Raw genomic sequence first — 11,578 nt, forward strand, 5'->3', positions numbered from 1 at the left:
TCATCTTGCAGGAACTGCTGACACACTCCAGCCACATGAGGTCTAGCATTGTCCTGCATTAGGAGGAACCCAGGGCCAACCGCACCAGCATATGGTCTCACAAGGGGTCTGAGGATCTCATCTCAGTACCTAATGGCAGTCAGGCTACCTCTGGTGAGCACATGGAGGGCTGTGCGGCCCTCCAAAGAAATGCCACCCCACACCATTACTGACCCACTGCCAAACCGGTCATGCTGAAGGATGTTGCAGGCAGCAGACCGCTCTCCACGGCGTCTCCAGACTCTGTCACGTCTGCCACATGTGCTCAGTGTGAACCTGCTTTCATCTGTGAAGAGCACAAGGCGCCAGTGGCGAATTTGCCAATCCTGGTGTTCTCTGGCAAATGCCAAGCGTCCTGCACGGTGTTGGGCTGTGAGCACAACCCCCATCTGTGGACGTCGGGCCCTCATACCATCCTCATGGAGTCGGTTTCTAACCGTTTGTGCAGACACATGCACATTTGTGGCCTGCTGGAGGTCATTTTGCAGGGCTCTGGCAGTGCTTGTCCTGTTCCTTCTTGCACAAAGGCAGAGGTAGCGGTCCTGCTGCTGGGTTGTTGCCCTCCTACGGCCTCCTCCACGTCTCCTGGTGTACTGGCCTGTCTCCTGGTAGCGCCTCCAGCCTCTGGACACTATGTTGACAGACACAGCAAACCTTCTTGCCACAGCTCGCATTGATGTGCCATCCTGGATGAGCTGCACTACCTGAGCCACTTGTGTGGGTTGTGGAGTCCGTCTCATGCTACCACGAGTGTGAAAGCACCACCAACATTCAAAACTGACCAAAACATCAGCCAGACAGCATAGGTACTGAGAAGTGGTCTGTGGTCCCAACTGCAGAACCACTCCTTTATTGAGTGTGTCTTGCTAATTGCCAATAATTTCCACCTGTTGTCTATTCCATTTGCAGAACACCAGGTGAAATTGATTGTCAATCAGTATTGCTTCCTAAGTGGACAGTTTGATTTCACAGAAGTTTGATTTACTTGGAGTTATATTGTGTTGTTTAAGTGTTCCCTTTATTTTTTTGAGCAGTGTATAATATAATGTGAATATATTATATTCACAAATATAATATAGTCAAAGAAATTTCTATTTCTATTTGTGGAAATAGAAATTCCACAAAGAAAGATTATTGCAACATTTATTTCAGCAGCTGTTGACTAGCATGTTTCCTGTAAATTACCCACTAGTAATTTCAGTTATCAACATTGTAGTAATTAGCTCTTCTGAGCTTCCATATCAGGCTTGACACCCATTTTCAGAGAGTATAGATGATGATGTTTCCTCCTGGTTTCCACCTACCTTAGTATCCTTGCTGTACCTCATCAGTCTCTAGATGTGAAGTTGTTCCTGAGTTAATGTTGATGTGGAGTTTCAAACTTTCCATTGCTCCCACAATCTCTGTATGTAACCTTGTTCTGGTTCATGTTATCCACTTCTCATCAAAAAGGGATGAGAGGTGACCCACCTCTGTTATTTCTTAACATCAGAGGTTGGCTCTGGTTCATCTGGGCTACATTTCATTGACATAACATTATTTTTACGTCTCTTGCTCATAATCAAATATCCACTGCATCTACATGCTTGTTCAGTACAAAGTCAGTAACTCGCTGCAGTCACATGGGTTTGCTTAGATATTAAACTTTCATTCAACTGGCTACACTGAATTTGAATGCCTTGTTTCATCACTGAAATTGTATTAGAGTGCAAGCAATTGACCTTGAATCTGGACAGATTAGGCTGCTGAGTTTATCTTTCATCTGAAATACTTATTGCTGTCTTTGTGTGTTTTACTCTTCTAAATTATTATCTTATTATTACAGTCAGATAGAAATTATTTTTTGTTGTTTTGCACATCAAATCATTGAGTTTAGATTTATGAAAACTTTATTTGAACAATGCTGTTTTTAGAGTGAAAACTGTCAAGAACTCAACTCATCTTCATAGCGCCTGAATTGTTGTAAAACAGGCTGTGTAGTTGGTGACCGCACAATCAATCACATAATGTATGCGGATGATTTGGTAATCTTATGCCCATATAGTGCTGGCCTTCAACAATTACTAAGGGTCTGCTCCCAATATGGATGTGATTTTGATGTCAAATATAACGCTAAGAAAAGCAATGTCATGATTGTTAGAAGTAGAGCAGATAAGCATCTGATAACCCCTGACTTCTCTTTATCTGGCATTGTCCTCAATATATGCAATGAAATTAAATATCTGGGACATTACATAACTGATGACCTATCTGATGATCGTGACATTCGTAGGCAGTATTGCATGATGTATGCACAGGCTAATGTTTTGATTAGAAAGTTTGGTATGTGTTCATCCTCTGTGAAGGTAGCTCTTTTTAAAGTTTTTTGTACTTCATTTTACACAGCCCATCTATGGCGAAGATATAAAAAAAGTAGCCTGCACAAACTTTATGTGGCATACAATGATGGCCTGAGGCTCCTACTCAAAGTGCCTAGATGGAGCAGTGCCAGCCACATGTTTGCACATAACGCTGTTCCCACATGTGCAGCTGCGCTCAGGAATCTCATGTATAAATGTATGTGTAGATTACCCGTGTCATACAATAATATAATAGCAATTTTAGTAAACCCTGTTTTTAGTACAGCGAGATTTTTCTCAAGATTGTGGAAACATTGGCGTCATCATTTATTTGTGGCTCAGTGACTGTCATATTCCTTTTTGTTTTCTTTTTCTTTTCTTTTTGTTTTTACTATGGACCTCTTTTGTGTCTGAAATAAAGATTGATTGATTGATTGATTGATATGATTTAACAGGGGAATTTGGAAATTTTACAGAGAAAAGGCTGCAGCATTTTCAGGTTAGCCTTAAAGGACCGTTAAATTCTGCTTTGTAGGAAAGTTGCAGGTTTGAACGCCTCTTGTCGACCATATTCCAAGGGGTAAGTAACTGAAAACACAATGTATCATTCAATTTATGACACATTGTGGTGGAATTACTCCCTTTTTACCAAATTTGCATAGATTGAGCATAAAACTATTTATTTCATTTTATGTCTGTAATATTATCTTTTAATGTGCATTGAGTAATTGCATTCAAGAAAATTTAACTTAACGTATTTGGCTGTTATTCTGTACCAATGTGAGATTTTGACTGAGTAATAAATATTGAATGGTGGGAGGGAGCTTCTTGTCAAATTTGTTTTCCTGATCTGATGGCAACAAGAGAGCTTAAAGTGACCACAGTTAAAATATAATCTGATCTTTTTCAGTAAAACTCTCTTTTTAAAATCTAGACTTCTCAAATTTGAAGAGCTGGTGGAATTTAAAAATGCTCAAATTATGTTTAACGTATCTAATAAACTGCTACCTGAGCACATACAGAGCATGTTTTTTAAAGAGAAGGTTGATTTAACTTAAGAGGTTACTCAAACTTAAGGATTTATAGTTTATGAACAACAAGAAAGAGCTTTTGTTTTTCAATTCATGGGGTAAAGTTATGGAACAAGTTAAATGAGGAGTTAAAACAAAGTAAAAATTTAATACAAGGAAATATAAAGAGGTTATTTTCACAAGATATAGAAATGTGGAGGAGAGATAGCACTAAATAGCATATAATCTATATTTACTTGTGAATTAAGTCATGACTTACATATATCTTTTTCAACTTTATTTCTGATGCCTCTGATCACCTTACCAATATGCTTTTCTGTTTTCCATCTTTGTTGCATTTCTTAAAATCTTGAATTCTTTCCATTGATTTTCTGTTTACTACAAGTCAGCTGATTGGATCAGTCTAGCAGTTTTACTTTTTCTCTGAAACCAGTTGTTGCTTTTCTTGGTTGCATTTTTTACTGATTGTCTTTATTGGAAATCAACACTAACTTCCTGTTCAGATTCTTTCAAAGGAAAGGCCCAGTAAATGTTTTACATTATTGTTCCTGAGAAGGGTTGTAATGGGGAAAAAATGTACCTGCTACTTCAGCATTTTTTAGGCCCTTCATTTTTGACTCCTTAACAACTCTTCTGATTATCACTTCACTTTGTTTAACTCCACGTGGTCTATATTTATGTCCTGTACCATTCTCTGCTTCATAACATGTAATGTATGAATAGTTTTTTCTTTAAATGTGAATTTGAGATGTTGAAAAGTTGAGTTTTTGTGGAGCAACATCAGGTTTTAATTCCATGTAATACTAGAAATATCTCATATAATATTGTCACAATATAATGACAGTTTTAACAAATATGTAAAAACATTTTTTAAAATAAAATGACATGATGGAGCTTTAATATTTGTTTTGCCTGTTTTTCATTTCATCTCCAAATTGATGAAACTCTTCAATATATTGATGCAAAGCTGATGAAAGTTGCATGTTGATCCATTGCTCATTGATATTACATCATTATCTTATTACATAAAAATATGACATTGACATTGTCTCAAATTATGACACAAGTGCATTTATCTCTCTGCTCATCATTCTGCTGTCATGTCAAAATATCATCAGGTCCTGGAAGAAAGAAATGGTGCTGAATGATTCAACTGTGACATAGCAGCGAAGAAACCTGCAGTTGCATATGGCATCAGAAATAATCATGAAACTATCACACTGGTCAGGAGCTTAAACAATGGTTCCTTGACCATTTACACTTCAGCTTCTCCTTTGCCTCTTTGCAACACAGAACTCAGCTTCATCTACCAATTCATATGTATGAGGTGTTTTCATTAAGATTAATTTAAAACTTGATTAATTGATCTTGTCGGTTCATGTTTTGTCAGGGAAAAAAAACTTTATCAACACAGAAGCAAATCTTATCAAAAGGATTTAAGAAAAATTAGACTCAATATGTGTCAGGTTTGACACCTATTAAAGACAAATATAACAAACACAGAAAAGACAAGAGAGTTAGATTCTTTTCATCTCGCGAGGAGAACGGATAGAGATGTGTTTCCAGTCACAAATCTCCAACCGCTCTGAAAACACATTTGTCCGCTCCTCTCTTTTTAATACTTTCGGAGTCTTTATCACAGACAACACTGCAACTCTAAGGGGTGGGGGCAAAACGCTTCATCACTTAGTTGCAGTGTTAATGACAATCACTAACTAAAACACATGGTATTTTGCACTAGATTATTCGGTTCCAGACACAGAGTAGAACAGAGCAAGTTGTACATCTTCACAGCGACGGTTTTATAGCTATCTAACAGGTCAAGGAAGAAGAAGTTTCTGCTGAGTGATAAACCCTGTCGAACACGGTTGTCACTGCTTTTCTTCAGAGAGGCCTTCTTGAGAAAGGAAACAGAGTAATTCAACAACACAAAAACATTCTTTATGCTGAAATAAAAGAAAATAATAAAGGCATATAAGACAAGAACATTATATAGGTGAAACTATAAAGCTACATGAAACAACAAATATTTGATAATAATATATACAATTTACCTAACAATATGAATGTTGGATCTAATATAAAAGTGCCCTGGGTCTCTTAAAAAAACAATTCTTGCATCTATATTTTTAGTTCGGTAACATACAGGCAAAAAAGGTCAGACTTGAGCCACACGCGGCTACTGTCTATAATATAGAGTTTACTGGTGTTTTTACACCTAAAGAGCATATTACTGTTGTAGTAAATATATATTTAAAAAAGTAGACATGAAAACAGCAGGAGGCACAAATGATTCATGAATCTTTTCAACAAAAGGATTTGAGAGGGGAGTGAATGAATAAGAAGGGAAGTATGACTACATGAGTTGAGGAGCTTACAGTAAATAACTCAACCAGAATTCACTTCAAGGAGCCTGGAAATGACCAAACAGACTAAAGATAAAGAATAAAACCAAAACTAAATCTGACAATGGAACTCCAAGGAGATAGGATCATGAACTCCAAACAGTGACTTTGTTTTTATTCAAAAACAGGAAAGCAAAAACGATTGGGAAAACATGTATATTTTATTTAGGTTTTTATTTTTACTTTATGTGAAAAGTAGGTCAAAGCAATGTTAGATTTCTGAAGTACATTAACCTGCAACCTTGCAGGAGAATATTAAAAAACAATGTTCAGTTTTTTTCCACAAATTTTAAAACAGAAGAAAATTGGTAGAAAGAATAAGTTTTATTACAGCTGAATTATTTTACATCATAAATGCATGAAAGAAATAGAAATACAAAACTTAAATGTTCTCATTATATTCTTTACACTAGTCTACATGTTGCTTCGTTTTTTTGCACACTGCAGGATGTATATGCTGATGATACTCAACTATTTTTATTCATAAAGCAGAACAAAGAAAATCAACATCACATCTCTTAAATATATTGCAGCCTGGATTATTATTTATTGTACTGCTTTTACATTCAGAAAAGACAGAAGTGGCCATCTTTGAACTAAAGGAGAACAAACTAATTTAGTGTGAATTGCATTTCTTTGACCCCCCTCCACCAAATATGTAAAGGGAACAGGACTTATTTTATTGATCTCTGTATTAAAACGGTTTTTAGGACTTGTTCCATTTACATGTGAAAAACAGGCAAAGATAGACTGAAAAAAAGTTCTAGAAATCTTTACTTCAATCCTCAATTTTTTTGTTTTTTTTTCTTGTAAGCACCTACATCTTTGAATATTATATTTAGCTAAAATGCTTAAGCAAAACTTCTGGATGGAAAGATATTTCTTCACATTTTGTTTGTCTTTATTGACTGCTTGCTGACTGTATCTTATGTATAGTCAACAGAAATATAAACACCACATGTCAAATATTGTTGCCATGTAAGTTAACAACTGTAAATGAGCATTTGCTGACATTTTATTGTACAAAACTAATATTTCCCTTTATTTGTGTTTAATTCTTAATTCAACTTACTGTCAGTGAGCATTACTCAGTTGACAGTTCAGACAAAATGAACAACTGGACAATCCACAATAAAAGGACATCCATGTCAAATTTTGTCACAAGTCATAATGCCTCAGGTGTTGCAAGTTATGCAGGAGCAAATTGAAAGGACTGTCAATCTGCTACAAATGGCCATACAACCATGTTATCAATGCGAAAAAGAAATATATTTTGAGTTTCTCTATTTGTTGTGTAACACAAATGGTCATAAAACTCTTATATTTGACATGGGAGGTTTATATTTTTGTTCAGTGTAGGTTTCAAAATTGAATTTCTTGCATACCCATCTAAAAGAAGTCACCACCTAGATTAGTAAATAATTAAAATCCTGCTTTGCATAATTACTGTGTGGATGATTATGTTTTAGCTTTTAACGTTTTTTAACCCTAATTGATGCAGTGAGTAGCTTCTTATTTTTTAAATGAAGATGCATTTTAGATGGTCCAATGGTCATTTGCACTGTGGTCAGATTCTCCCATAATTTCTACAAGATCTTGGCAAAACCGTTACACAACTCTACATAGAAATAATGGTTATAACATTGCAGGAGTCTTTAGCAATAATGCCAGAGGAAACATGTTTTGTAATCACAACTAAAGGTAGTCCAAGAAAAAAATGGTGTGTGACTTTTTTGGACAGACTGTGTGCGAAGCCCTGAATTATCAACAGCAATGTCACTCTGGAGAACTGATTGTTCCACCTGTTACCTGCAAATCATTTTGATCTCAGACTCCAGGCTTACTGGTAGTTTTTTACATTTATTAATGCAGATTGCCAGATCACTTTTCATTTTTTCTGTCTCTTTAGAATTTTTCAGCCTTTTCTTCTAAACTTTTAGAAGGGTGAAAACAGCACAAGGGTTAATATTTGAATATATTATACTTTTTAATATTTTACTTTTCTTAGATGGACAGTTTTAATAATTTGGTATTGTAAACTCAAATTAAATATTAAAGTAAGGCCAATTTAGATTTCTTACATGTTTGTACTGTGCATCTTGTTCCTTGCATTTTAATTTTGGCGTGTTTGTATTCTATAATTAATTTGTCATGAAATTTAGCTTGACTGTGTGTACTGATCCTGACTCTCTGTCAGTGCCTGTTGCTGTCATTTCTGTAAAGCCAAACTTCATTTCTAGGGCGATCAAACGATCCATCCCAATTGAAGTGTCAGGAGACTCAACAACAAATGAGCCAATTTTTTCCACGTTTGGCTCATCTATATACATGGGATTGTTTTTATTTGTGCGATAAAAATGAAAATTTATCCGTGTTTGGTCTCTTTCTACAGGATAAAAGGAGTACTCTTTGGTTTCATTCCAACCAACATCATCATCAATTTCAACCAGTTTTACAAAAATGTTGCTACACCAGTCCCCCTCTTTGTTTGTGTATTTCTTGTCTTCTCTGTGCTTTGACTGATTAAACCTCTCTGAGGTACCTACCCCATAAGTATAGAGACTTTTTCTTGATGCCACTGCACCTTGGTGTCTTCCAAACTCTACAGCTCCCTTTAAAATGGCTTCTTGGGGCCTAAAAGGACACAGAACTTTGCAGTTGCCAATAAACTCATCAGTAATGTGTCTCCGTAGAATCTGACTTTCAGCAAAACCTCCCACTAACAGAATGTATTTAATGCTGCGGGTTTTGTCAAAGATTTCTCTGAGATTCTTATTGATGCTCCACAGACTCTCTTCAAAGAAAGATCTCAGTGTCTGCTTTGATATTTTAATTACTCCATCATCATAAGATGCTCCTTGGACTTGTTTAAAAAATTCTTCCATGTCCTGTTTTTTCTGAGCCATCATTCCCAGATTCATTGGACAGATTATTTCCATATCTTCATCTTTTCTTTTGAAAAGTGTGAAGTCATACATAATTCTTCTAACCTCACTGGGATACTTTTCTTCATACTCATCCCAGATTTTAGGAGAGAATATGTTTTTAAGGAACTCTTTAAATTTTCTTTCCACAGTTTGTCCTCCCCTATCATTTCCTGAAGCTTTGTGCAGCTCCTTCAGAAATCCTCCTTCAAAAACTTCATGAACAGTGATGTCAATGGTTCCCCCTGAAACATACAAAGTGGAAGTCTTCACATTAATGATCTTAAACTGCATTCCTTAATTGCCAGAGTCCTGCAACGTTTAGAAGTGTGTCTTGTCCTACCCACTTGAATTCAATGGTGAAACTGCCTCACTAGCTTAGCTCTGCTAATCAGTTCATATTGGAGCCAGGTGTGCTGAAGCAGAGATGTGTAAAAGTTGCACAACTCTGGCCACCGAGGACTGCAATTTGAGACCACTTCTTCAGACAAAGAAGGGAAGAAGACTAAATAATGCATTTTATGAACTTGACTTCCCTTTCAAACAAATTTTAAAGTAACATATTTTTTTGATTACATTTAATTTATAAAACATCAAAATATTATATTACAATTAAAACATGATTATGGGGAACATAAGGAGTTCAAAAGGACTTTTCATTCAATGATACAAACCATGCTAGTGTTTTTATATTATTATACAATATTATTATTAGAATGTGTCAGAATGTGTCATATTATTATACAATAAAATATTCCATAATACATTGAAACCAAAGAACAAAACCTTTTTACAGGCCCAAACATTTGTTTAACCAATAAAAGTACTGTATAAACTTTTTTTTTTTTTTTTTTTTTTTACAAATAACTACTGTACTGTAAAATAATAATTTTAATCATCAATATGAATTGAAGGCGGATCCCCGTGCCCAAATTGCGGAGATCAGCGCCGCCCCACCGCAATCCGAGTCATTGGATTAAAACGGGAGAAAATGAAAAAATGATTATGAAAAAAAAATACAAAGTACAGTAGGACAAATAGTGACTCTCGTGTATTTCACTGCTTTTTTGTCTGAGCTGCTGCATCCTGACTCCGCTCAGCGTCTTTTTTTTCCTTCTAAAACTCGCGGTGCAGGTGTGTTTTTTTTCGAGAGAAGAACATAGTTATCGGTACCTGTTGTGGCTCTTTTTTCTTCTGGGCAAAAAGATTCTTATAAACCGACATGCCACCATCGATTATGTTAAATTTGGCAAGCTGTTTAACGTACGTGTACATAATAAACCGCAACGTTATGGACCTTACCAAGCTCCGACCGCAAGTCTCACAAGCAAAGCCTCGCAGCGCGTTGTTTCTATGTAAACATGACTCGATTAGTGCATCATTTCTACCGGATTTTCACAATATATCAGCTACTACAATGGACAGAGGAACTAACAAGTTCATGTCATCATCTGGGAGGAGGTTACTGGTTTCTCAGTCATAAGCTGGTTGCAAACCTGAGGCCAGCAGGTGTCAGTCAGTTATGGTAGATCTGAAATTTGGTTTGATGACGTCAATATGAGAAGCTACAGACTGATAGGAGGAACCAAAGAGCTCTGTAAAGGTAAAGGCAAATCTTCTGAAGTTGGGATATAATTAATTTAATTTCACATAATTACCATGGTAGAAGCCATTTGTTTGTTAAAATTTTATGAGATATATTTGTTTTATGTAATGTTTGTTGTGAATGACGTAAACTCACAAACAAACGAGGTAATTAGTCCAACGTTTAGAAACTACAGCGGCTGTAATGCGCCACAGCAAAGGTAAACAAAGGTAAAATAACCTGAACAGGTGATCAACTCAAAACCACTCCTACCTTTTTACTCTCTCTCTCTCTTTGTAGTTTAAGCACACCTGTTACCATGGCAACCGCCTGCGCCCCGCAAGACGAGCAAAGATTACGTTAAAAACATAACATTCAGTCCGTTACGGTATCAAGTTTCCAGGCTTGATATTTATTTCTCGATTATTAATCAGCGCTTCCCTGAACACAGATGGTTGATTGACTAGCTGTACTTGGTGCTAGCGTGGCTAACACGAGTAACAGTTTAGTCCAAAGCCTTTTCTGCTAAAATAAAATCTTTAGTGCATGTCAGATACAGACACATTGCATATTGATCTGTTTAGGTAACGTAAGACTGTGTAGCAGACAGGCTTCAAGGTGTAGAAGTTGTATCAGTTCTGCCATTATGCTGTACTTAGCTAACGGGAAGCTAAGTGTGTTTGTGAGACGGCCACGCAAGTGACCACGTAGAATGGGCATCAGCCAATAAAAAGCGGCCCCTGTGGTAAGGTCCATTGACACACAGGTAGAGAAGAAGCTGAGAGACTGTTTAGCCAATCAGAATGCAGAACACAATGCACGATGCAAATCCGTGAAGCAGCGAGACCATGAAAGGTGAACCGTGATATAGTGAGGGTTCACTCTATATATATATATATACATATGTATATATATATGGTTCGCCATGGTAATGGCGAACCAACCAGACATTGTCATAGTGGATAAACAACAGAGGAAAGCCGTTGTGGTAGATGTAGCAATACCAAGCGACTGCAACATCAGGAAAAAGGAGCACGAGAAACTAGAGAAATACCAGGGCCTCAGGGAGGAACTGGAGAGGGCCTGGAAGGTGAAGACCACAGTGGTGCCTGTGGTCATCGGGGCCCTCGGGGCAGTCACCCCCAAACTGGACCAATGGCTACAACAGATCCCAGGAACAACATCAGACATCTCAGTCCAAAAATGTGCAGTCCTTGGCACAGCCAAGATACTGTGCAGAACCCTCAAGCTCCCA

The 11,578-nt window shown here is 36.8% G+C and overlaps 1 protein-coding gene across 1 annotated transcript; it reads right to left on the bottom strand.

Moving 5' to 3' along the window:
• Positions 1-4,995: 4,995 nt before the first annotated feature.
• On the bottom strand, positions 4,996-9,530 carry LOC111609306 (heat shock 70 kDa protein 12A-like). The gene has a single exon (XM_023336858.1). The coding sequence runs from the start codon at positions 9,030-9,032 to the stop codon at positions 7,956-7,958; it is 1,077 nt and encodes a 358-aa protein (XP_023192626.1). The 5' UTR covers positions 9,033-9,530; the 3' UTR covers positions 4,996-7,955.
• Positions 9,531-11,578: the final 2,048 nt, after the last annotated feature.

The sequence above is a fragment of the Xiphophorus maculatus genome, chromosome 7 (assembly GCF_002775205.1).
Source record: "Xiphophorus maculatus strain JP 163 A chromosome 7, X_maculatus-5.0-male, whole genome shotgun sequence".
NCBI classification, from domain to species: domain Eukaryota; kingdom Metazoa; phylum Chordata; class Actinopteri; order Cyprinodontiformes; family Poeciliidae; genus Xiphophorus; species Xiphophorus maculatus.

Coding starts and splice junctions, on each gene's coding strand:
- LOC111609306 (XM_023336858.1), bottom strand. CDS start 9,032: ATGCAGTTTAAGATCATTAATGTGAAGACTTCCACTTTGTATGTTTCA.